The sequence below is a fragment of the Ciconia boyciana genome, chromosome 20 (genome assembly GCF_034638445.1).
Source record: "Ciconia boyciana chromosome 20, ASM3463844v1, whole genome shotgun sequence".
NCBI lineage: Eukaryota > Metazoa > Chordata > Aves > Ciconiiformes > Ciconiidae > Ciconia > Ciconia boyciana.
In genome coordinates, this window is record NC_132953.1 from 5,501,305 (window position 1) to 5,524,422 (window position 23,118).

At 50.0% G+C, this 23,118-nt stretch overlaps 1 protein-coding gene across 1 annotated transcript in view; it reads left to right on the forward strand.

Moving 5' to 3' along the window:
• Positions 1-23,118, forward strand: part of NECTIN1 (nectin cell adhesion molecule 1) — a 72,598-nt gene that overhangs the window by 29,686 nt on the left and 19,794 nt on the right. Inside the window, exons 2-4 of the mRNA XM_072884469.1 lie at positions 19,448-19,798; positions 20,506-20,808; positions 21,239-21,356. Of these exons, the coding sequence (XP_072740570.1) occupies positions 19,448-19,798; positions 20,506-20,808; positions 21,239-21,356 (772 nt within the window). The remainder of the gene's footprint in view (positions 1-19,447; positions 19,799-20,505; positions 20,809-21,238; positions 21,357-23,118) is intronic.

Genomic DNA, 23,118 nt, shown 5'->3' on the forward strand with positions numbered 1-23,118 from the left:
CTCTACAGAGGACTCATGCAGTCCCAAATATCACCCCACCCCCAGGCTCCATTTATCCTTCCCCTGGTTCATCTGCAATATTTGCATCTGTCCTCGATTCTAGCACCAGAGCAGCTGCATTTAGCCTGCCCACCCTTGCTGAGGCTGGAGAACGGGAGGGCAATGGTTTTTCTGCACTAAACCATCCCTTGTCATTAGGGCTGGGAACCAGAGGACATTCCTCAATAAGCCAGCACAGACACCCCCCCACCCCAACACGCACACCTCTCCCTGCTTTGCACATCCCTGTGTTTGTGATGGCCCTTGTCTGATAAGTCCCAAGGGACAGGGACTGATTCCATGGGCCTTCTGCTTTCCCGTTGACATTTCTAACTAAAGCTGTATTTCTGGGGCAAGTCGGAGCAGGCAGCCCAGTTTCTGGTTGGACAGGCTTGCTTTGTGCTCTGGGAGAAACGGAGAGGTTGGCTGCAGGCCTCAGCTGGGATGGGAGTTGCACGGTTGTGGCCTGGGAGAGGGGATGTGTTGCAACTTGCTGCCCATTGCTCCCCCTCTCCCCGGTTCCCTCTCAGGGTTTTGAACTTTGGAAATATCTTCCTGCAAAAAGGGGTGTGAAAAGGTGCCAGAGGGAAGCAAAGAAGGAAAAAGGGGAACAGCAGAAACAGGTGATTCTGTCTTATGGGAGTAAACTTGCTGGAGCCTGAGCACTGAGCACCTGTTGAGGCTGTACTGTTTGGAGGCATAGGGAACACCAGCCGTCGCCCATGAGCTAATGCTCCAGGCTCTGGAATTAAATGGCTTGTAGTCTCCTATCCCCTTGGGGAATGCCGCCCCAGTGGCACACCACTCTGGTAGCTCAGGAGGGGCCATGTGGATCCAGGAAGGTCCTCTGAGCTCCCAGGGCCCACACACAGCTGGATCTCTGCCTTTGGGGTCTAGGCTCCAGTGGTGGAAGCCAGCCTCCCCCTTGCCTTGTTGCTGTACCTGCTGAGAGCTCTGTGCAACTTCAAGCTATTTCATAGATAGCTGGACATTTGATGGGTAGCTTGCAAGAAAGGCAGAGGAGCATCATGGGTCACCTTGAACATGTGGCTGAAGGACCTGGTTTCCCTCCATCATATGAGTCAGCCATGAGACAATGCAGTGCTCATATATGATGAGAAGGAATAGCATTGTTTCCCTTTCCATACTTCCCTCTCTTCTATTCAGCTCCTTCTCCATTTTAAATGTTGTTTTTTTTTTTTCCCCAACCCTTTCTCTTTCCATCCCTCTTCTCTCTCTACTATCCTTTTGTCTTTCTCTGTTTCAACCCCCTTCCTACGTGTCTGCAGGATGCCTCTGTCCAGACACAACAGACGCTGAAGGGCAAGACTGGAACTACTCTAGATGCAATCTCCATTTTGCTCAAGGATCATTAATTACCTTGATGATTAAATACAATTAAAGATCCGTAAGACCTTTCTGATATCAAAGCCTTTAGCAAGGGCAGCTTTTAGGAACCTTCACCAACAGTAAAACAAAAGGAGGAGATAGACCAGTAAATCAGGGAATCCCAATTAAAATCTGTGCTTAGCTCATTAACCTAATTACACATTGTGTCGTGCTAGCCTCAGCTCCGCTGAGGGGGAGGAGAGGCAGCAGCGGGGGCAGGCTAGTTACCCGTGTGCTAACCGTACGAGGTTGTTTATGTTAGATCCCTATTGTCTCTTTGGCTGAGAAAATGGCCTTTGTGGGGGATTTCTAGCTGGGCTGCAGGAGTTGAGAAACACTTGTGCCAAGCCCTGAAAGGTGGCGTGCATGCATGAAATACAGCATGTTTTTCCTCTTCCCCGAAATGTCCTTTCCACGTGCACCCTGCTCTGTACCCCGCATGTCAGATGGCAGCTCCAGTGCTGGGCAGCACCCTTCCCACACCCAGTTCACGCTCGTCCCTTACCCTTGGAGAGGCACTGGTAGAGCTGGTGGAAGGAGAGCAGCTGAACGGGATGATAATGGGATGAGGAGGAGAAGGGGTCTGTGAGAAAGGGGAAAAGGGAGGGGGTCGGTGGTGAGCGTGGAGAATCCTTCAGCCGAGGCAGGCTCCTTTGCTGCGGAGTCGAGGCTGAAGCACACCAGGCCTCCGTGACTTGCAGGTTGCTCTGCAGGGAGCCAACTGCTCTAGTTACCTGCTGTGGCACCCTGTCCTTCCTCTCCTTCCCCTTTCTCACAGCAGGGACACCAGGTTGCACAAAGGCCTCCCCTTCGCCCATCCTGAGCTCGGAGTCCAAGATCCTGCTCCCAAAGCCCAGCACAGCCTAGCAGGCAGAAGTCTGTCCCCTCCAGAGGCTTATGCCAGTTATTGGGGCGGGAGGAGGGAGGCATGGTGTCTTGGGAGCACGCCTGTCCCACCGAGAAAGGGAAGAGAACAGGAACATTTGCAGGCCCTGTCTCTGCTGAATCCAGGTGACTCATGGATTTGTGGTTTTTCCACACAAAAGCCTGAGGGCTGGATCCTGCAGTGTGCAGCTGCATACAGCGTGCTTCGCTGCCTACGTGTCTGTGTTCAAAGGGACAGGGAGGAGGCGGCAGGCCCCAGCATGTCCTACCCATAACCAGTTGAATTTGGAAAAGCAAGTCAGAGCTCGAAGAGGTCAGGGTGTGGCTTCCCACATGGCAGGGCAAGGGAAGCGGGAGCAGACTGGAGACCCCGAGTCCCGTGGGACCAAGCTGTGACTTTCCTAGTACCTGCAAACATGGAGAGAGAAGGGAAGGAGGCAGGGAGCCAAGAAGGCACGCTTCTCTCAGCAGAGCAGCTCCATGTGGGGTCTATGCAGCGGAGCCATTGCCAGCCGGGAGAGGATAGGTTTACCCTGGGGAACACCACTGGACTCCCTGGATCAGCAGGGCTTGAACTGCCCTGCAGAGTGCTTGGGAAGGAGGCAGGGGAAGAGCAGAGAGGGGAGTTAGGCATTTGCAGGAGTTTCGATGGAGGCACAGCACAGCTTGCCAAGCAATATGCCACATATGGGCTAATAGAGCTCCTGATGGGGAACACTGCCATACCCTCAGGTGACTTCACACAGGGCCAGGGCGACCCAGCTGGCAGGCAAATGGCCATCCCTGCATTGGGAAGAGCTCCTGTTCAGCACTGGCTCCCATCTTAGTCTCTTGGGAAAGATCTGTTCCTCCTCTTCCCTCTGCCCACATAGAAACACACCCAAACACCATTTTCTTTCAAATGGGTATGCTGCAGGCATGTGAGGAAGATGGCAGGGATATGAGGGGACCAGAAGCCATGGGGAACTGTTGGAAGTTGGGTAGGGCTAGGTAGGTTGGGGACAGATGGACTCAGATAGGCAGACGGAGCCCAGAGGTGCAAGCAACTTGCTGAGTGGGTGAGATAGGATCACGACAGAGTGAGTCCCCTTGCACAGCTCAGTCCCACGTTCCCGTTTAGTCCTGGGCTGAGCCATGGTGAGGGTGTTTGGCCTGGGACCAGTTTACTTGAGCACAGTGTGTATGAGAACAACTGTTAAAAAACTTCCACAGGGGGTGCCAACCTGAACTGAGACTGCAGAGGCAGCCGGGAAACATAAAGGTGATCAGAATACTTTGAACTTCAAGAAAACAACAAACAGAAAGCAGGTTGGGGAGTTCAGGATGTGGCTTTTTCTTTTTCCCTTTTTCTGATTAATTTGTCCTTACTTTGGAAAGAAACAAATCCCACTCTCTTAACAAGCTGCGTATCAGTTTTGTGGAGTTACCGTACTAAACCCTAAGTCCATTGCCTCTGACCCAGCAATGGCTGTTTCTGGGGATGACACATCCTGGAAGACACACTGATCTCCTGGAGCTCTAGGTCTCTGAGAAAGTGGGATCTGCCTCTCTGCAAAGATAGGAATGGAAAAGCAACAACTTCAAACCCTGCTGAAGTCACGGTTCCTGGGATTTTGCAGGGGGTGTTGTAACCCAGATGGGAGGTTTGCCGTTGCACTGCTCTGGGATCACAGGCATTGCCCCAAACCAAACAACGGACTCTAGGGTGCAGGAAAGAAGTTATCCCCATTGCCATAAAACTGTAGGCCAGCTCACAGAAGAATTTAATCTAGCAGAAGATCAGCAGGCAGCCTTCCTGAGACATCCCAGCCCCGCTGGGACAGCAGGGCTTGCTTTACACATTGACCATTCTTTGGCTAGTGCTCTGCTTCCAGGTAATTAAAATGGCTTAACCCTGCAGCCCAAACAGCTGCCTGCAGATAACTTGTCTTTATGCTCAAGGGACCCTTACCTCATTGCCTGCTCCAGAGAACCCCTTAACTGCAAGGCATGTTTGGAGGATACAAGGATTTCATTACACAGTGAGAGAGTGAAGGCAGAAACTCAAAATACGTTTTTCTGGTATCAAGGCGACGGATAGAAAGAGGGCATGAGAGAAGAGAAGAGAAAAAACAGATCCTAGGGATGTGAAAGAGCAGAGGCTTTGTAGATTCTACAATGGGAGAATTTGGAGTCTATTTCTCAGTTATGCCAAGTGTATCTGGAGTATTCCCAGAGCAAACAATGCAATTACTTTAGATTCACACTATGCCAGTGAGTTGTCAGGCCTGAGGTTCAGACTCCCAGAGAGTCCTGTGCAGACTTGCACATAAGCTGTTATGCTTTCCTAAGGGATATGGAAGCTCTGAGAGAAAAGGCCACATTCACTTTTCTGAGGACAACTGTAAACTTCCTCTTCCTCTTGGGCTTCCTGTTGCTTCCCTGTCTGAGTCCTTTGCTTGAGGAGATCTGCAGCAAAAAATCCCAGTCTTTTTCTTAGTGCTTGTTGAGCTTGTATAGCCCACAGGGTTGAAAATAGCTTTGGGGATAAGATTGGGCTGTCCTTTCAGGTTGCTTTCAGCCCTGCAAAGAGGTAGTTATTTTCCATTTCAGGGGTGTTATTTCTTTCTGATGGGATCTTTCCTGAGGAAGGTGTGTCTCTCCCCTAAATGAAGTCTCTTCGTTTCCCTTTGGGGCACATCATTCTTATCCTCTTGTGCTCTGTTTCCTCCATCGCACTGCCTGTGTGTTTTGCTGGGTCTGGGCACAGGGTGACTCTAGATGTCAAACCCATCGCCTTTGTATTCTCGTATGGGTGATTCCAGTGTGGACTGATCTGCTCGCCACGCTATTGATCTGTTGAGGGTCCAAGTCCAAAGACCTATTCCCTATGACTGTCACAGGTTTGATGCATCAGACAGCATCAGACTGTTTGATGCATCAGACTGCATCAGACAGCATCAGAAACAGGAGATTCTCAAGCCTTTCCAGAACTAGGAAGAAACTTAGCTTTTGGTTTAAGGAATGATTCTTTCATTTCATCCAACTTGTGGGTATACTGGCAAGGCACCAGTCTGGGTCTTGCAGCAGTATTCCCCTTGCTTAGATCAACCAGGCTGCTTAGCACAAGTAGAGTCCTTTACCAGAGTGGCTATACCATTTTCCAGTGCCTGAGCTTACTTTTAATGAGCAAGTTAATCTATTTCTGCATGACACTGTGCTGTGCCAGGAAGATACGTCCTGCTCTGCTCTGTGTTCACACAAGGCGACAACATGCCTTAAAACTAGTGTTTCTTTCTGCCCACCTTTGCGTCCTCTCAGCGTTTCTACAGGCAAGCCTCTGTTGCCAGACACAGCCCCTGAGAACTCTACCCTTAACTGAAGATTGACCTTTTGAGCTCTCTAACCCCCACACTAACAGGAGTTAATGACATTTATCTATATACTTATCTTTCTTTTCCACTGCCTACCCCATTACTCCCCACACTGAAATATCTAGGTACCTTACCAACAACAACAGTTTGTGGCATCCAGATGACATTAACTCTTTTACCATGATGGGAGAATTACAGTTCGGACAAATTAAGAAGCTCCCTTTAATATCTTCCCTGGTTTCTTTTTTCTTTCTCTTTTTATTGCCCCCATTTGCATTAATTCAATACCCATCTGGTTATTTCTGGAAGTCTTTCTCCACTACTATTCTGGTCATATTTTACAAAATTGGAGATGGGACTTTTTGTCCTCTTTTCTCTTTCTGTTAGCTATTTATAACCTTCCATCCATCTTCTTAGGTAGTCGAGCATCCAGCTGTGTTATATCTGTCACCTTGGTACCTAAGCAACAAGTAAAGATGTTTCTTAACAGCTGTTAGCTCAGGCAATGACTGCTCCAGAGCAGGGGTGGCAAACAAGTGACACTCGAGCTGCTGTGCAGCTTGTGAGCAATTCAAGCCCAGCTGCCATGCCCAGAGGAGGTGAAGCACCAAGGAGAGCCCTGGCCAGGCTTGTCCCGTCCTTCTGTGGAGCATCGGGACCCCAGGGGAGGTGTTCTTGTCTCCTAGGGATTCGTTCTGCACAGCTCCTCCTTCCCTTGCTCCCTCACTTGTATGATGGTCCTCAGCCGTTGTGGGACCTGGCACGGTAGGTCAAGGAAGCCCATCACGGCTGACCTACAACTCCCTGCTTCTGCCTCCAGTGGTTTGGCTCCAGAGCCACTTCCCCCATCCTCGGGTGCTGCCCTGGTGGGGGACGGGGCCGCTTCTGCAGGAGCGCTGGCTGCGGGGTGCTCTGGTACTGGGGAGCGCCCGTCCTCGCTCCAGCCCTCGGGAGGCGGCAGACGAGGCCTGCTGCTGCGTGAGGGAAGGTCGGGGAGCTGGATGCTGGCTGACGCTGGGGCACCGCTCTGCGGGAGCTCGCGCTTGGTGAGCGAGAGGCGCGCTGCAGCGTGTCAAAGAGCAGCTGCTGCGTGCAGTAGCCAAGCACTCGGCCTCCTGACTATGCAGCCAGGTGCTGAGAGATCTTGCCCGCTTGTTCTCAGCTTCTATATTTCCAAGGGGAAAATATAGAAGTTCTGCTGGAAACCTGAAGGACCCTTTCTTTTCTTCATTTTTCCTCCCACCAGGGGAGCTGGCTGACATTTTTTGGGTAAAGTTTGTCTTTAAAAATGTACAACATTTTGCAGGAACTGTGTCCATATTGTCGTGTCTGCTAAAAAATGTAATAGCCTGGTTTGTGTTATTTCTCCTCCTTTTCCCCCCCCACAGTCTGAAAAGAACACGAGTTCTCTTAAATAGCCTCCCATGTAGTTGTTAGCAAGTGGGAAGACACAAACAGCAGACGGAGGAGGAGGTGGGCACACCAGGCAGGTGGAGGGTGGGAGCAAATCCATCTGTCGGGAACGGGGAAGAGACACGGTGTCCAAAGGGACAGGCGCGGGAGCGGTCCCATCCCGGGCTACATCACACGGCTGTGCGGGTTGGCCCGAGGCCCCAGAGAACTCCTAACCCGGGGATGGGGTGGGATGAGACTCTTACAGAATGAATCCAGATGGACTGGAGCTCAGAGTGGGCTGTGGAAAATGAAGGTGGGGAGATTCACAGGCAGGCGGGAGGCGCTTTCTCTTTGGGTGTGAGAGCTGTTGGAAAGGTCAGCTGTGGAGATGACTAAAACGCAGAATGGGCTTGCAAGTGGGGATGTTGGGCATTTCAGCATGAGTTTTCCTTCTGCTTTGAAACAAAGTCGCATTTGAAAATTTCCACGGGAATGAAATTTCAAAAGAAAACTTTGGTCTGGCGTATTCCAAAATGTCCCATTGCATTACAACCAAAGCATTTCGTTCTGGTTGCAGTTCTGGTCAGTGTTTTACCGTATACCATTCAAAAGAAATGAGAGTCCAAAAGGAGAAGTTGGTCTACAATAAATTTAATCAGTCTTAAAATGAGAAACCCCTTTTTTTAAAATGGGAAAAACTAAAACCACAAAAAAGGGAAGCATTCTGTTCCAAGGTTAGCACGGACCATTTCAACCTTATCAAAGGGCTTTTTATTTTTTTAATTGAATTTTGTCAAAATCAGCACGTTCCAGTGGATAGTTTTGGCTTGGACTAAATGGCACTTTCCATCAGAAAAACATGCCGTGCTGGAAAATTTTCCACTAGCTCTAGTTTTTTTTTCCAGATGCTTTCCATTTTTGTGGCAACTTCGTCAGTCCCTGGACGAAGCACACAGAAGTCTCGAGAGAGCAGTTGACCTACTGGTCTTTGAAGACCACGATGACTCACTGGAGCTCTCCCCAGTGGCACAGAGGGAAATACGTATGCCCCACTGAGCAGCCTGCCGTTCCCATCCACATAGCCAGCCTTTTGAACACAGCTTATTGCTACATAAAAAGGAGACAGGGAGCCTAGTGCTGATGCAGTTTCAAGAAAAGTCAATGAAATAACTATGAAAGTCAATGAAATATGTCAATTAAGGCCAACTGAGATATTTAACCCTCGGTGTCTGGGCCTAGTTTCTCCAGCAGGAGGCTGGAAATGGGATGTTGACTCTCGGCTTGCTCCATCCTGTCAGCTGTTAATACATCTTTATGGGGAACTGATTGCTTTTTGGTTCTGGCTTGTCTTTCATGAATCTAGACTTCGGGAACAGTTAGGTTTAGAGCAAATAAGTGATTTAAGCCTGCCATAGGGATTCAGGCCTTGTAGCTACCCGCAGCTCCTGTCACAGTTGTTGGTTTCCCAGCCTTCCTGCTCAGGCATCCCCAGATTGGGGAAAAAAGTGAAACATGCTGAGAGAGGCCTCCAAAAACCAGCCCAAACAGCAGCAATCCAGTGTAAATGCTTGCTGATGTATCCATCAGACTCTGGGTGATGCATAGCTGAAATGCCTCCCAGGATGTGTATGAAGGGACATCTTTGTACTTGGACATAAGAGGCCCGATGAGTCACTCAGCACAGTGTGTCATTCCACCTCCTGAGTGACATTTGTCATCGAATTCCCCTGAGTGTTATGTCACAACCCAGCTCCTCCCTGGGGCTACCTGGAAGCAGAAAGCCACCTTGTTTGAGGAGGGGATAATAAGGCATGGAGAAACCCTTAGCTTCTTTTCCTGGAAGTCTGCCTGCCTCCCCCATTGCACCACAATCACTAAGTATATGCAACTTGTAAGTCTAAGTCAGTCCCCAGTTACCCGTTTGCCCCACCAGAAAGAGCAAGCCTTGCTCCCACTGAGAGGTGTCCAAAGGGAAATGCGATGTGGTCCCTATTTTGTAAACTCCGCTCTGCAGGACAAATCATCTTCTTTCTGCAGAAGTCCCTTTGAACTCCTGCTCCTCCTGACGTGCCCTCTGCCCTGGGCTAAATGCTATCTGTCTTTACAGTGCAGTGAGCCCTCGCTGGCTGCCCTCACCTTTCTGGGCAGGTAAGAGTGGATATAACCGTCTTGGTGTCCCCTACCATCCCCAGAAAAGCAAAGCCACCGCCCCATGCATCCCAGAGCTGTGTTCCAGGCAGGACGAGGCAGGGAGCGTGACCCCCTGTGGGAGGCCTCCCCGCCAGGCTCTGACCCTCACTCATTGCCTTCCTCCCCCCCTTCAGATGCTCATGATTGGGGCCAGCACAGGCTGCCTTTAATGGGTGGTCTTGTCACTTGTTTACAGTCCTGAGTTTACAAGCTCAGCAGGCTCCTCTAAGCCCCCACCTGTGCAGCCGTTTTGAAGCTCAGCAGTCATTCCCGGGACAGCCTGAGTGGAGGCTGTGACCTTAACAGATATGAGAGCTGCATCTCCATCCAGCATGGAGTCGACCTCTCTGCCAGCCGCCCTCTGCTCAAGCCCACCAGCTGCTGTGAGGTCTGGAGTCAAAGGGACTCCCGTGCACCCAAATCTGCCCTGTTCAGACCTCTCTCCTCGCTGAGGCGGCATTCCTGCTGAGCTGTAGCGGGCCATGCCAGACCTAAACCCGGGCTAGAAGGATCACAGCAGCCACTGCTCTGGCAAGCCAGAGAGATGAGGCAAACCTGGAGTGCACGTCAGCTCCTCGGGGCAGTGGGGACTGGAACTGCGGAGCTGGCTCTGCTCAGAGGTTGAATGGGACACTCACCATCAGCCTCAATGTCTCTCATTGTTTCTGGCATGTTCTTAACACAAAATGTCATAGATTTGGTCACGGCCAGTTTGCTCCTTGTTGAGAAAAACTCGAGCCACATTTTGGGAACCTTTAGTGTAGCTGTTGATGTGGATAATGTTTAGGTTTGCTTCCAGGCTCTGTCAGTATAATAGGTTTTCCACTTCATCTCCCTGTGCCTTCGTTTCCTCAGCCATAAAAATGAGGGTGACCTTTTCTATTTGCAAGAGTGGTGGGTGGGGCTGTGAGGCCTTACCACAAATGCCTCCATACCTGCTTCCTTAAGTGAGAATTGTCACCATAATATGCAGATACCCACATCTAAACCAAGCTATTCAAGTGAGATTGCCAGTGATTGCCTGGGTGGCCTTGGGCACATCTCTTTGTCATTCAGCACCTCTGATTTCCCCATCCCTGAAAGCAAGGGTAATAATACTTCCCCGCCTCTCAGGGTGTTGGAGGATTAATTAGTTACTGTTTGAAAAGCTTTTTGAAGATGCAAAGCTTTCCACAAATATGCAGACTTATTCCTACAGATGGGGCCCAGGTAGGACTGAAGCGTGGTGTCTGTCACTCCGCACTGTGGAGATCATAACTCCGGGAAGAGGTGAAATTTGTAAAATAAGTTCCCTGCACAGGGACTTGATGACAAGAAAGCTGAGCAGCAGCAGGCTGGAAATCAGGCAGGGCACTGAGTTCGGGTTTATATGTACACATTGTTCTTTACAGCCTCTTGTTCATGGGCAGGAATCCTTAAACAACCCAGACAAAATTGGGAGGTCTGAGTCTCTTCCCCTTTCCTGCAGAAATATCTCTAGGGTAAGATAAAACACTTTACGAGAGAAATCACAGGCAGTCAGCCGGTGAAGGGTGTCTGTCCATTGCATCTGTTGGGTGCCATGTTTGCATTCATGTTGTTTGCAAAGATTTTTCCTAGTTGTCAGCTCTGACGGGTCATGAGCTGCCAGAACATAAATCACATTTTTCTGGTCACAAAAAAAATTTGTTGTTTCTATCTTCGAACAAATTATAGTAGAACAGAGCATGGCATTCCCAGTTGCAATAGCAGAAAACATGTCTCTCTAACTTAAGGAGATAGTGAAATATCAGCAATGCGTTATATACCAAAAGGATAATGGGAGGAAAGGCAAGAGGAAAGCAAGACCACAGTCAGAAAGCTGTGACTGGTTAGCATGCATTTAAACTATAGGAAAGTAGGTGTTTTGATCTTCTTCACAAAAATTGCAGGCCTGGCCAATACCAGCATGGTTTGGCAGGGGTGCATTTTTCACCATGTCTTGGGCAGAAGACCGGGGAGTTTGTATGCTTTGGTAATTTCCCATGACCTGGCATCTACCCCTCTGATAAAAGAGGCTTGATTTGAGTGAGGACAGAGAGAATCAGGGGGTGGTGAGGCTGGTGGGGGCAGTCACATTAGGGCTGCTGGTTATTAACCCTGGCACTGAAGTCACACCTGAGTCAGCAGAGTTTCGGCTTTGTCGCGTTCCCATTGTGGAGGCGAGTGAGTCATCACCAGGCCGAGCCCTGAGAGCTCCCCGGTTTCCTGCTCCAGCTCTGAGCTGTCAGCCCAGGGAGGGAAGGAAGGATCTGGTGTTCTCTCTTTCTGTGCCATCAAGTTTATTTTTGTTTTTATTGAATCTCTTCAGTCTCAAGTTCCTTCATTTCGGAAATGAGACTCTCTATGGGTTACTATCTTGATCCCCTCTTCACAGCTCTTCATTAAATCCCTCCTCCTTAGCACCTGGAGAGCTCTAATAGTGAGAATATTTAGCCCTGGACCAGGGCTCCTTGAACAACATCCAAGGCAACGCGGAAGTCCAAGAAAGAGGCAGGGCAGAGAAAATACTCATGTACATTTGGGGACTCAGCCCATCAAGATATGGTCTCAGGACAGTCTCAGCTTAATTACCTTCCCCCTGCTCAATATTTCAGCTTCTTTCCCCTCCTCCACACTTGATTTTCCAGCTGTACTGTTCTTTTCTGCCCTCGCTTCCCCACCCAACCACCAAATAAGCATTGGCTCTGAATGTGGTCCCCTTTCTCAGTCTTCCCTCTTGTTTAACAGGTCAGAGTTGGTAAGCAAGAAGACCCTGGCTTTTTCCTTGCTGGCAGGCAAAGAGATGACTCTTGAGAGAAGGGTCTTTGATTTTTTGTTCTTTGTCCACCCTTGTCTTTGCCTGGCCAGCTGCCTGCTTTTGCTAGTGCAGAATTATCATCCTGGACATATTCACTGGTGCCCCTCCAGAGAAACTAGTGGCTGGCGATGAGAAGAGGCAAGTGAGTGGCCTGGGGTGTGGTGATGATGTTGGAGCGACCCAAGAGGGGTGAGAAAATTTGTAAGGCTAAAATGGAGGGAGGGCAAGTCAAAGAAACAAGCATTGTAGACCAGGTTGAGAGGCAGTCCTCTCCTGCCTTATGGAGACAGGTAGTGGGGGCAGAAGGGAGATGTGGCTTAGCTGTAATAAGTTGCACAAGGCCACAGGGGAAAGGAGATGAGAGTCTTCTGAACCCAGGCACTGGACCGGTATGAGTAAGAGCACACAGTGGGAAAAGAGCTGAGGAAGAAGCTGGAGTAAAGTCCAGTCCAAAAGGCCTGGAGGGACAGGCTGCATGGACGGGAAAGTGGGCCAAGTACCGAGCACTGGTGCACGTCAGGTAGAGGCAAGGGGCAGTCTGGGTCGCTGCTCAGGTGTGTGGGAACGGGCAGCTCTTGCCAAAGGATTAGCTGACATGCTGGCGGGGCGGGGCGGGCAACAGGAGCTGGCTCCTCCGCGGTGACTGAGGAGCCTTTGTGCTTTGTTGCTGAGCATGGGGTTTCATAGCTTTATTGCAGGAAGGCCTTTCCCAGTGCTGTGTCAGCTCTTCCAGCAGGAGCCCTGCTCTGCCAGCCTTCCAGCTTTTGCCATGGGGCATGTTCCCCTCCCCTTGACTTGGGGGGTGAAGCAAAGCAGCTGTGTGAAAGCCAGGAAAGGTACAGCAAAAAGTGAAAGCCGGGAGCAAAGGCAGGCATGGTTGTTCCCTTCACACTCCTCTGGTTTGCAGCCCTTTTCCTAGAGAACTACAAGGCTGGGCGCAACTGAGGCTGTTTGTAAGGTTGAAGCACAGACAGCAAGAACTGGTGGTCTAGTCTGGTGTTCGTCTCTGCTTTTTGCTGCCTGTTTGATCTGTGGCTGGTCTCAGCCTGGCGTCTGCTTGTCTTTCATCTGTTTCTATGAAGAACATCTAGGACAAACATGGCCTTGGTCTTGTTTAGGGCCTCTGTGCAAATCCCAGTAGTGGCTCAATGAATAGATTTCCCAAACCTTAACAGAGAACAAGCAGAGCATCAACGGATCAGGCCCTTTGGGAAAGATCTTTCATTCAAGTGGATCCTGAGGCTGCTTTGTGCTCTATTTATCCAAAGAGGAAATAGGATAGGCCTATTTCCTCCTCCATAGGCAGGAGAAGGCAACCCTGCTTTTTCCCAAAGGCATCTCCACTGTCCTGTCCCAGCAGACAGCCAATGAAGGGCTGGCTAGCGACCTCCCTCAATACAAGCCATTGACTGGTCCTCAGATAATAACATCTCTGCTGTTGCTACTATGTGCTGGTTCTGGATATGAACCAGTGACCTAGAGTAAAAGGCCCTGTGTTTCCCGTTTGCAAGCCAAAGCCAAGCCCATTCTTTCTTTTCTGAGGGGGATTTGGATGAGAGCCAGATGGGCCATTGTACATGCTGCCATTTCCCGTCAGCTCCCATAAAGCTCCCAGCTCTCAGCTGGGGGAAGGGATGCTTGGGCTTGCAGTTTCTCTTGGTGTGCCCCCACCCCATCACAATGTTATCTCAGGCCTTTCACTTTCATGTGCAGCCATGTCACCTGGAGCTATAATCTTGCCACATCTCTTCTTCTCTCATCTTCTTTCTAAGGCCCCCTCCCCCTGTGTTGGAAACTCAGTCTTCCTCTTCTAATCCCTTTGGTGTTCAAGCTCCACACTTAGGTGGGGCAGAACTGAATCAGTGCAAGACAGAGAGACCTCCAGTGAAAGTGTGCTGCTGCAGGAAGTGCATGTTGGTGAGTCACTGGAGACCACTCCTTCATTGCAGTCGGCTGCAAGCCGTTGACTAAGCGGGATGAGGCAGGCGCTGTGCTCTTTTGGAAGAGCAGCAGAGTACTGCTTTGAATGCCTGGCAATCAATACAAAGTCTCTCTGGCAAGAGGAAAGGTATTAACCCCAACATCTTGGCCAAGCGCCAGCTCAAACCTTTGCTTCTTGCCACCTGAAATTCCCCTGCTGGGATTTAGGATCTTCTTTCCCATTTCCCACCCTGCCTAACACACCTGTGGTGTTCCTTTGGGCTGTTGGAGGCTGGTTGTGTTCTGCCCCACGACAGTTGCATTTCAGGCCTTGATTGCCATTTAAAAATAGGGAAGACTTGAAAGATGTGTTCAGAAATACCAGGACAAAAATTTACAAGTGCCACCAGCTGGAAAGTTTTGAGCTCCTGTTCCATCCTATTTTTCCGCTCATGGAAAGTTCTTGGAGGTCTGTTTGAAGTGTCTGTGAGGCATACGGGACCATGTACAGGACATCGTTGCCCATAGTCAAGGTGCAGTGCAAGGGGCTGTCTCAAAATCAGGTGCTTTGTGTACGGTCTTTTGTAGGCTGAAGCGTGATGCGTTGCTTTGTCCTTTTGTAAGGTCCAGCTACTGTGACCCTTCAGTTTAGTTCTAAGTGATGCAAAGACTATTAGGACTGATTCCTCTGACATTTGGATATTGGCACACCAAAGGGTGGTTCATCACACTTCTGCCAAGGGCTGTTTCAGTGCCCTTGGGGTGAGATGAGTATCAGGGAATGGGAGGGAGAGAAATTGGTGAGAGGCTCAGCAGAGGCAAGGTTGTGCAAAGCAGTGTGAAGTTCACATGGTTCTTAACAAAGAGGCATTGATTGGAGGCTCGCTGTTGTGACAGAGCTCACTAGTGCCTGGAGATCATTTCCAGAGCTTTCTGTATGGGGGGAGCAAGAACCAGATTTGCAAGTGTGGGAGCCTCAATGTAACAGCACCTGCTGGGCTTTTAGGAGAAAGGGTTTTCAGGTTCAAGAGCCACCAGCTGCCACTTAGTCTGCTCCCTCCCCAGTGCCCCTCACACCCAAAGAGTCCAGATCTTCCTTCCCAGCCCACTGCCCGTGCCGCAGGACACCGTGAGTTCTGCACAGTGCCCCCAAGGCCTTGCATGACCTAGTAAATATCTGGGTTTGGGATCGTGGGGAAAGGCATCAACACAAACCACTTCAGAGGCCAAGGTGGAGGAGTAGGATCTCAGAGGTCTCCACTAATGAGGTCTTGGCACCAACATGTCTTTGGCACTCAGCTGGGCCTTCTTTACTGCTTTTGGTCCTTAACAAAAAATAACACCAAAAAACTAATGAGTAAAACGCAACTCGGCAAGCTTCAACCTATACAGCTGATCCTTCGTCGTGTGCTGGCTGCCCCCTGGGAGGTGTCAGAGTGGATTGGTGGGCACTGGGAGATCTGGCACAGGAACTGCAAATGGCAGGATGTATCCCAAGCCTTTTCTCTGCCATACCGACCACACACATCATTCAGCAAAGAAAAACAAGGCGAACCACAGCACTGCACATGCACACACACACATCCTGCTTAATATGTTCAAGCCTCTCCAGAGGCTGATTAGTGATTTTATTTTCTCCTCCTCTCCGGGCCTTGCATGCTCATTGCCATTAATTATCTATGCATTTGCCCTGATGAATTATTGAGTGTGTAACGGGGCAAGGGAAGACCCACCATCCCAGCTCAGTCACCTTGCAAACAAATGCTCCCCAGAGCATGACGGCAGCTAGTTTGCCCTCTGGCTTCTGATTTAGGATGGGGAGCATGAGAAGCTGTCCAGCAACTTGCAAAACCCCTTTACTCCATCTGTTCCCCTTCCCCATCATTGCTGTTGAGGTGTGGGTGTTATTGCCATGGTACGGAGCAGAGCAATGGGTGTGTTATTTCCCTGATGAGAGGCTGGGAGGAGTGGAACATAAAGATTTTACCCTGTCTTGCAAAAGAGCCATGAGTTATTCAGGAACCTGGAAAGGAAACGCGATTTCCGCACAGTGTTTGGGGTTTTTTGGGATATTTTTTGTTTGTTTTGTTTTGTTATTTCTTCTGCTGGTTTTTTTTCCCCCTTTTCCCCTGAAGCCTCTAGAAAGTTTGGAATGTGTTTTTGTTAAAGCTGTTACATGTAGGGGCCTGAATCCCAGCTTTGACAGCATTTTGTTATTGGCAAGCAGTCCTCAACTGGCACTGGCTTTTACCCTAGCCAAAAGTCTGACTTTTTACACCTGGGCAGAGGAGGGTTCTGCAGGACCATTCTGGGGTCTGGTTCAGGGTCAAGTTCTTCAGCACCAAAGTCTGCTTTTTCTCCAGTTTGTGTCCAAGTACAGTCTGCACTGATGCATGGATCCCGTGGCAGGGGTAGGATAGAAGGGGGAGGGTAGAACTGGGAATTGTTACTACCACTCAAGGTCAAGAAAAAAATCACTTGTTTTTTAAAAGTGATTATTAAATTCATTAATTTGCAGGGAAATCATAACATAAAGATAGGTCATAGTAATGATGAAGTGAGGGGTTGGATTGATCTCTCTCTTGTGATATATATCACATTCTCTGCCAGGTTGGCAGACAATATCTATTTAAGGGGCACGTCTTAGGGCCCATCCTTGGGCAGTGGTGGCCTTCAGCCTGGCATAGCCTCCTGCGTGCAGTGCTCGTCCGCACACCTGCTAGGGAGAGGCCGGGCTGTCCTCCCAGCTGCCCCGCAAGGGCGAGTCCAAGGAGAAGCCGGTGACTTTCCATCCTCTCCTCTCTGGGGTTCGGCTCATCTCTCGCTTCTCGGGCACTGCGAGGAGGCGCCGGGCCAGTACTTCCTGCTGTCGCGAACGGGGCCTCTTCTATTGGGATGTCGAAAGCCTGGTTCAAAGGGAACCGCTGAGGCCCGTTGCGGGTCAGGGAGCTTGTGTGGGAGTGGAGCCAGCTGTGCCATCGCCCCAGCCCCGGGCAGGCTCTGCTCGGGGGCATGGGCCCTTGATGAAAGAGGTGGGGACTGGTGCTGATGAATCCGCTCTCCTCCAGCCTTGGGAGAAAGAGGGAGTGCTGAGCACACCTACGGCCAGGCAGCCATGAGATGGGTGGCAGGTTGTTCCCAGAGCCTTTGCTACGTGATTGCTTTTGCTCTCCGGCAAGCTCTCACATGCTTTGCAAGGCTCTAAAGACTTCAGAGCCAGACTGCTTGGCAAAGCTGTTGCTCACCTCTGCAGGTGTGGGCAATTCTGCAAGAGGCTTTCTCACCTCCGGGGTAGAAAGAGCAGCATATGCTGCAATGCATGATGGAGACATCTCCCCCCTCCCCATCCACCCATTCTTTCCTCAAATCCCAGCATAGCATTATCTAAACCCAGCCCTGCTCTGCACCCAGTGCCCTCATTGCAACAGGAAGGCAGCTGTGGGCCGCGGGGTCCCGCAGGGCACAGGCCAGACTGGTGTCAGAAAAGTCTTTCACTGTGTCTTACTGCCTTCCAATCTTCCTTTCTTACTGCCTTCCTTACATCCTTCTCCAATAGGCCAGTGCCTCCGGTTGGCGTGGAGAAACTTGGTCCAGCTGTGACTTTATCAGAGCAGGAACATCCTTCCCTCTGGTTTCTGGAGGGACATGCATGGCAAAAATGGCCCTGGCTACACTGGGAGGGGGTCATGCAACCCTGCCAGCTCAGCTGACAGCCTCTAAGGACTCGATGGCTTCATGCATGCAGGCACATGAGGGCACCAGTGCTTTGCTGTGGCTGTAAGCAGCGCTGAAAAACATTCCTCAGCACCCAGCCACAATGCTAGGGTGTGGGGCAAACCAGCACTTGACTCAGGGAAGGGGGCAAGTTCACACAAAGCTCTAGAGACTGAGTTTCAGTCTTAACTGCTGATGACTGTGGTCAGCTGATGGCGTCTCATGGCCGGGCTGGATTGTTGAGGCTTGTCCTCAGGGTCACAGGCTTGGCACGGGGAGAAGGAGAAGGGGAGAAAGAAGAGGCTTAGGTGAGATGTGGGGACTGAGATCAGGCTGAGTACAGCAGGCATGGAGTGAGGGGGCAACATGGGAGCATTCCGAGAGAACAGTAAAGGTGGTGTTTGTGAGTGAGAAGACTTTTGTATGCGTGCACTTGTGTGTGTGAAACTGCAGGAAGGAGACTCTTGCTCAGGTTCACATGTAGAAGTCACAGGGCACATCTGCCAGGGGTCTGTGGAGGCTAAGACTGAGGAGTTCATTTTGGCCTTGCTACGGGGACCCCGTTGGTCCCCTGGAAGAACAGGGTAGGGGTGACATTTCAGAAATGCTTTGTCCCCTCAGTTAGAAGATGCTGTCCTGTTTCTCTTGCTATGCATTTTTCTCTTTCCCCAGCCTCTCTCTCTTTCATTACCCTTTCATGTTCCTCAGTCTTCGTACATCTTTCTTTTTTTATTACCCCTCTCTTTCCTTTACTCTCAGTCTCCCAGAATACATCAAATTGTAGATTCTGCCAGAAGCTGTGAGCAAAACCTGCTTTTCTTGTTCTTACCACCTTGCTTCTCTATTGTATTTATCATATAAATACTGGCTGTATAATTACCAGAGCATTATCTCTAAACATACAGATTAGGGAAAGACACAGTGGCAGCCAAAGATGAATTTCAGGGTCAGTCTGGTGGGAGACATTTTTCTCCAGCTGTCAGGAGAGGAATCAGCTGAGACAGAATAGCAGTCGTGAACACCAGCCACCACTTTTCCCAATCACCTTTCATCTTTACTCTGCAGAATCAAGATGGAAGGTTCCTAAATGCAGCCACTTCTGGGGTTAAAAAAAAGGCCACAGAAATGATCTAGATCATCCAGGTAGATCGTGCAAGGTGTATGGACAGTGCCGTAAATCTATTCTTATATGGGAACTATTGCTACTCTGAAATCAGGGCTGAGTCTTTGCAGCTCATTTAATTACTGATGCATTTCCAGTAGGATTAAATGGACGTCTGAGTGTGTGTTAGCATATGTTAGGATATGCTATGCTGGCGAATAGCAGTGCTTTCATATGCCTCCAGATACGCATGCTCTCTATATTTACAATAACTGATTTAGTGTCATCCAAAGTTGAAGGCAAAAGGAAGGAAAGTATTATCGATCCAGCCTCTTGGTGATCGTGAGCCCTAGGTTGGCTGCAGAGCATTAGGGCTGGTCGTAGTGAAGTGTGAACACCAATTGTGGGAAGGAAGGTGTTTATGAAGAGGAATGAAGCTGCAGGAGCTGCAGGTGGATGTAGGTGGTTGCAGAAGGTACCGAGTGCCTGTAGCCATAGACGGTTCTTGTGTCAGCCATGCCAAGAAGAAGCAAATGGAATAAATAAAGGAGTTCATGGGCCTAATGACCATGAACTGTTCTTTTTCTCTCTTTCTCTGTCTGAGAAGTACACGTATACTCATGTCTTTCCATTTTATTGCAGGGCTGCAGGCTCAGACTGTCTTAGTCAATGACACAGTCTCGGGGTTTATCGGAACAGACGTGGTCCTGCACTGCAGCTTCACCAATCCGCTCCCCAATGTGAAGATCACGCAGGTCACGTGGCAGAAAGCCACCAACGGCTCCAAGCAGAATGTGGCCATCTACAACCCTGCCATGGGGGTGTCCATCCTCTCTCCCTACAAAGAGCGGGTGACTTTCCGGAATCCTTCCTTCAAAGATGGCACCATTCAGCTCTCTCGGCTAGAGCTGGAGGATGAGGGAGTTTACATCTGTGAGTTTGCTACCTTCCCAACCGGCAACCGGGAAAGTCAACTGAACCTCACTGTGCTGGGTAAGATACTGGACAAGCTTTGTAGTGTGAACCATTGCCTCCAGTTAAACAGATCTGGAGGAACCTGAGAGTCATGTCCTGGGAGCTCAGGGCAAAGGTGAATCTTGGGTGTAAATTTTACCTATGCTGATCTTTCAAGTTGACTGTAAAGAGGCAAAGAGCAGGGAACCCAGAGTAGGTGGTTCGCTGAGCTATCACAGGAATGCCTCTTCCTCTTTCCAGGCCTCAGTTCCCCTATCTCTTAATGCAGGTGCAATAACAGTGACCTGTTCCCTAAGGGAGTGGTGAGTTTTAATGAGCTGGTGGCTGTCAAGTGAACAAAGAGAAAAGACAACAGAGAGATCCTAAGCACAAGTAGAGCTTGTCCATGGAGCTTAGGGTTGTGAGTGAATAGACCCCACCCAAGGTCTACATGATTCATTTGCTCTTCAATTTCAGTTTCTCATTCTAACATAGGGCTGAAAACCTATGGCAGGAAAGGATTGACTTTCCATTGTGTATCTGTGCATCTAGCGCACCTCCACCATTCTTTCCCCAAAGTAGGTTGCTGGAAATTTGCAGCAGCTCTGGATTCACCACAAGGTCTGTCACAGGCTCAGTGGTGCTAGATGTCTCTTGGGTTGTAGTTGAGAGGGTAGCATTGCTTTTCTAACCATCCCTTTGAACCCTTTTCTTCTCCTCCTCCTCCTTTTTGCACTGTCTTGCAGCCAAGCCCACAAATCGGATGGAGGGCACCAAGCGGCCACTTATTGCTAAATCTGGCAGGACAGAAAAGATCTTGGTAGCTACCTGCACCTCCTCTAATGGGAAGCCCCCCAGCACTGTCACCTGGGACACCAAGCTCAAAGGGGAAGCAGAGTTTCAGGAGATCCGGAACAGCAATGGCACCATCACAGTGATCAGCCGGTACCGGCTGGTGCCGAGCCGGGAGGCCCACCGGCAGCAGCTCATGTGCGTGGTCAATTACCAGCTGGACCGCTTCACTGACAGCATGACCCTGAACGTGCAGTGTAAGTCAGCATGGGCAGGGCTGGAGAGCAATGCTCTGTGCTCAGTCCCTGGGGTGGGTGATAAAGTCTGGCAAAAGAGGATTTTTCTGAAGGGAAGATGTTGGTCTGGTGGAGGGGCTGACGTAGGGGGCTGCTGTCTTTTTCTGGAGGGTGAAAACTGAAATGATCCCTTGGAATAATCATATGCTTTCTCTTTTTCACACCTTTCTCTCTCTGCCTCTGCCACGTCCCTTTGTTCCTCCTCTTCCTTCTCCTTCATTCACCCTCTCTCACATTCCTTGTCCCATCATCTTTCCCACCTTGCAATCTCTCTCCTTCTCCCACCCCTGCCCCCTCATCTCTTCCTATTTCATTTTCTCCCCCTTCCTTTTCCATAACTCTTTCCTCTCCTTTTCCATCCTGCTTTTCTATCTTTTTCATCCCCCTGCAGATGAGCCAGAAGTCACTATTGAGGGCTTTGACGGCAACTGGTTTCTCAACCGGAAGGATGTGAAGCTGATATGCAAATCTGATGCCAACCCCCCAGCTCACACCTATGAATGGAAGCTGTAAGTGCCTACAATGCTTCTGCTCTCAGCAGCACATACGATCTTCAAATAGGGCCAAGGAGGGGCCAACCTCAGTCATGCTCTGGTCAATTAGGGCCCAGTCCCATTACTGTCAGTGTCACTCCAAGGTAAAACCTGTGCATGTGAGGAGAGAGTTGGACACTTGTAGTTGCTGGAGCTGTGCTCCTGCAGAATGCTTGGAGCTGATTCTGGTTCCCTGGCAGAGTTCTGCCAGGAGGCCTTCATTGCACAGGGACTGGAATGAATTTCTTTATTTGCAAACTGGGGAAGCTGCTGTCTTCAGCCTTGGCCTTTCTGGCTCACCCCGTCCTGTGCTGGCCATCCTCTGAAGCTGAGCTTGTTAGATCCAAAACAAGGCTTGCTGCCCTGCCAGCCCTGTCTAGAGGGAAGCCTGTGCTTTTGAGGCAGGCAGTCCAGTGTTTGAAGTGACTAGGGCAAGGGACTTGTTTTGGGTGGATGGGCTTTATCAGAAGTTTCACATTGCCTGTGGCCCCAGCTGCCAGAGCTGGGACTAGCATTTTATTTGAGCCACACACAGCCACCTCATCTTCCAATGGACAGAGGTTATCCCCTGTCTTTCAGCTGGGTCTTCCCCCAGCATCTTCGAGTTCAGACTCAGGAGGGAAGGGCAGTGGGTAAGGATCATACACACCCCCTCTCCACTGGGCTGGGATGGAGCTTGCTACCAGCGCAGTGCAGCCTTAATACGCGGGATAACTTCCTATTCTCACTTCACTGGAATAATATTCTGCCCTGGTGACGTGAAGCAGCTGAGATATGACAAGGTGAATAATTTGCCCAGCACCACTAAGTGCTTCAATAGCAGAGCTGGAAAAGAACCCAGGATTTCCCTTCCTTAAAGGGGCACAAATAGCACAAAATTTGTCTGCGTGTGAAAAAACCTTTCCCTGGAATCAGCCCCAGCTGTAAGCAGGAGCTCCCCTTTGGAGCACTCATCCCCACCCAACTGACATTAAACAGAAGCAATTCTTTTTCCTCCAGGATTTCAGCTTTTGGCTGAACACACTAAAGGGACTGAAAAGTGAGCGAGGGGTGTCCGGGGAGTGGGATAGGAATTGATGCAACCTGATGTGGTTCTCTCTCCCTCTCTTTCTTTTCTATAAGCACTCATGTAGCTTTAAAAAAGAAAGATCAAATGGATCCTTTCTTCTTTTCAGCTGGCATTTGTCATCAGGAAAGAGGCTCTCAAAATGGCTTTGCAAGGAGCTAGGCTTATTCTCTCTCATTTCGCTTCCCAGATCAAACTGTTCACAGTGAAAGTCTGAAGAGGATTGTTTTTCCTGCCTTTTTTCTAGTTCTCGTCCCCAGCTCTCTCCCTCTGTTGGTTCTGCGAGTTCGACTTAAACTCTGAGGGGACTCTCTGGGGCTCTCTCCTCACAACATAGCCAGGAAAGTGTTAGAAGCAAAGATGTCCCTTGTGGCACCCAAGGCAGAAGAGATCCCAGTTTAGGCTATCTCTGTGTAGCAGGGCTGGCGAATTGAGCTGAAGTGAGCCTTGTGAGATGGAGCTGGGGACAGGAGGCAGGTTTTCGCTCTGCTTTTGGGCAAGTCATTTCATCCCTTTGTTCTGCTCACATGCGGGGCTGGAGTTTGAGCACTTGCTGGGCTCCTGGGCATCAGGCTCTCTGTGGCAGGAGCTCTGTCGCTGTGTACAGACACAGCCAGCAGCACAAGCAGACCCTCATGTCTGTTGGGGCAGTCTGCTCCTGCTGTGATAGTG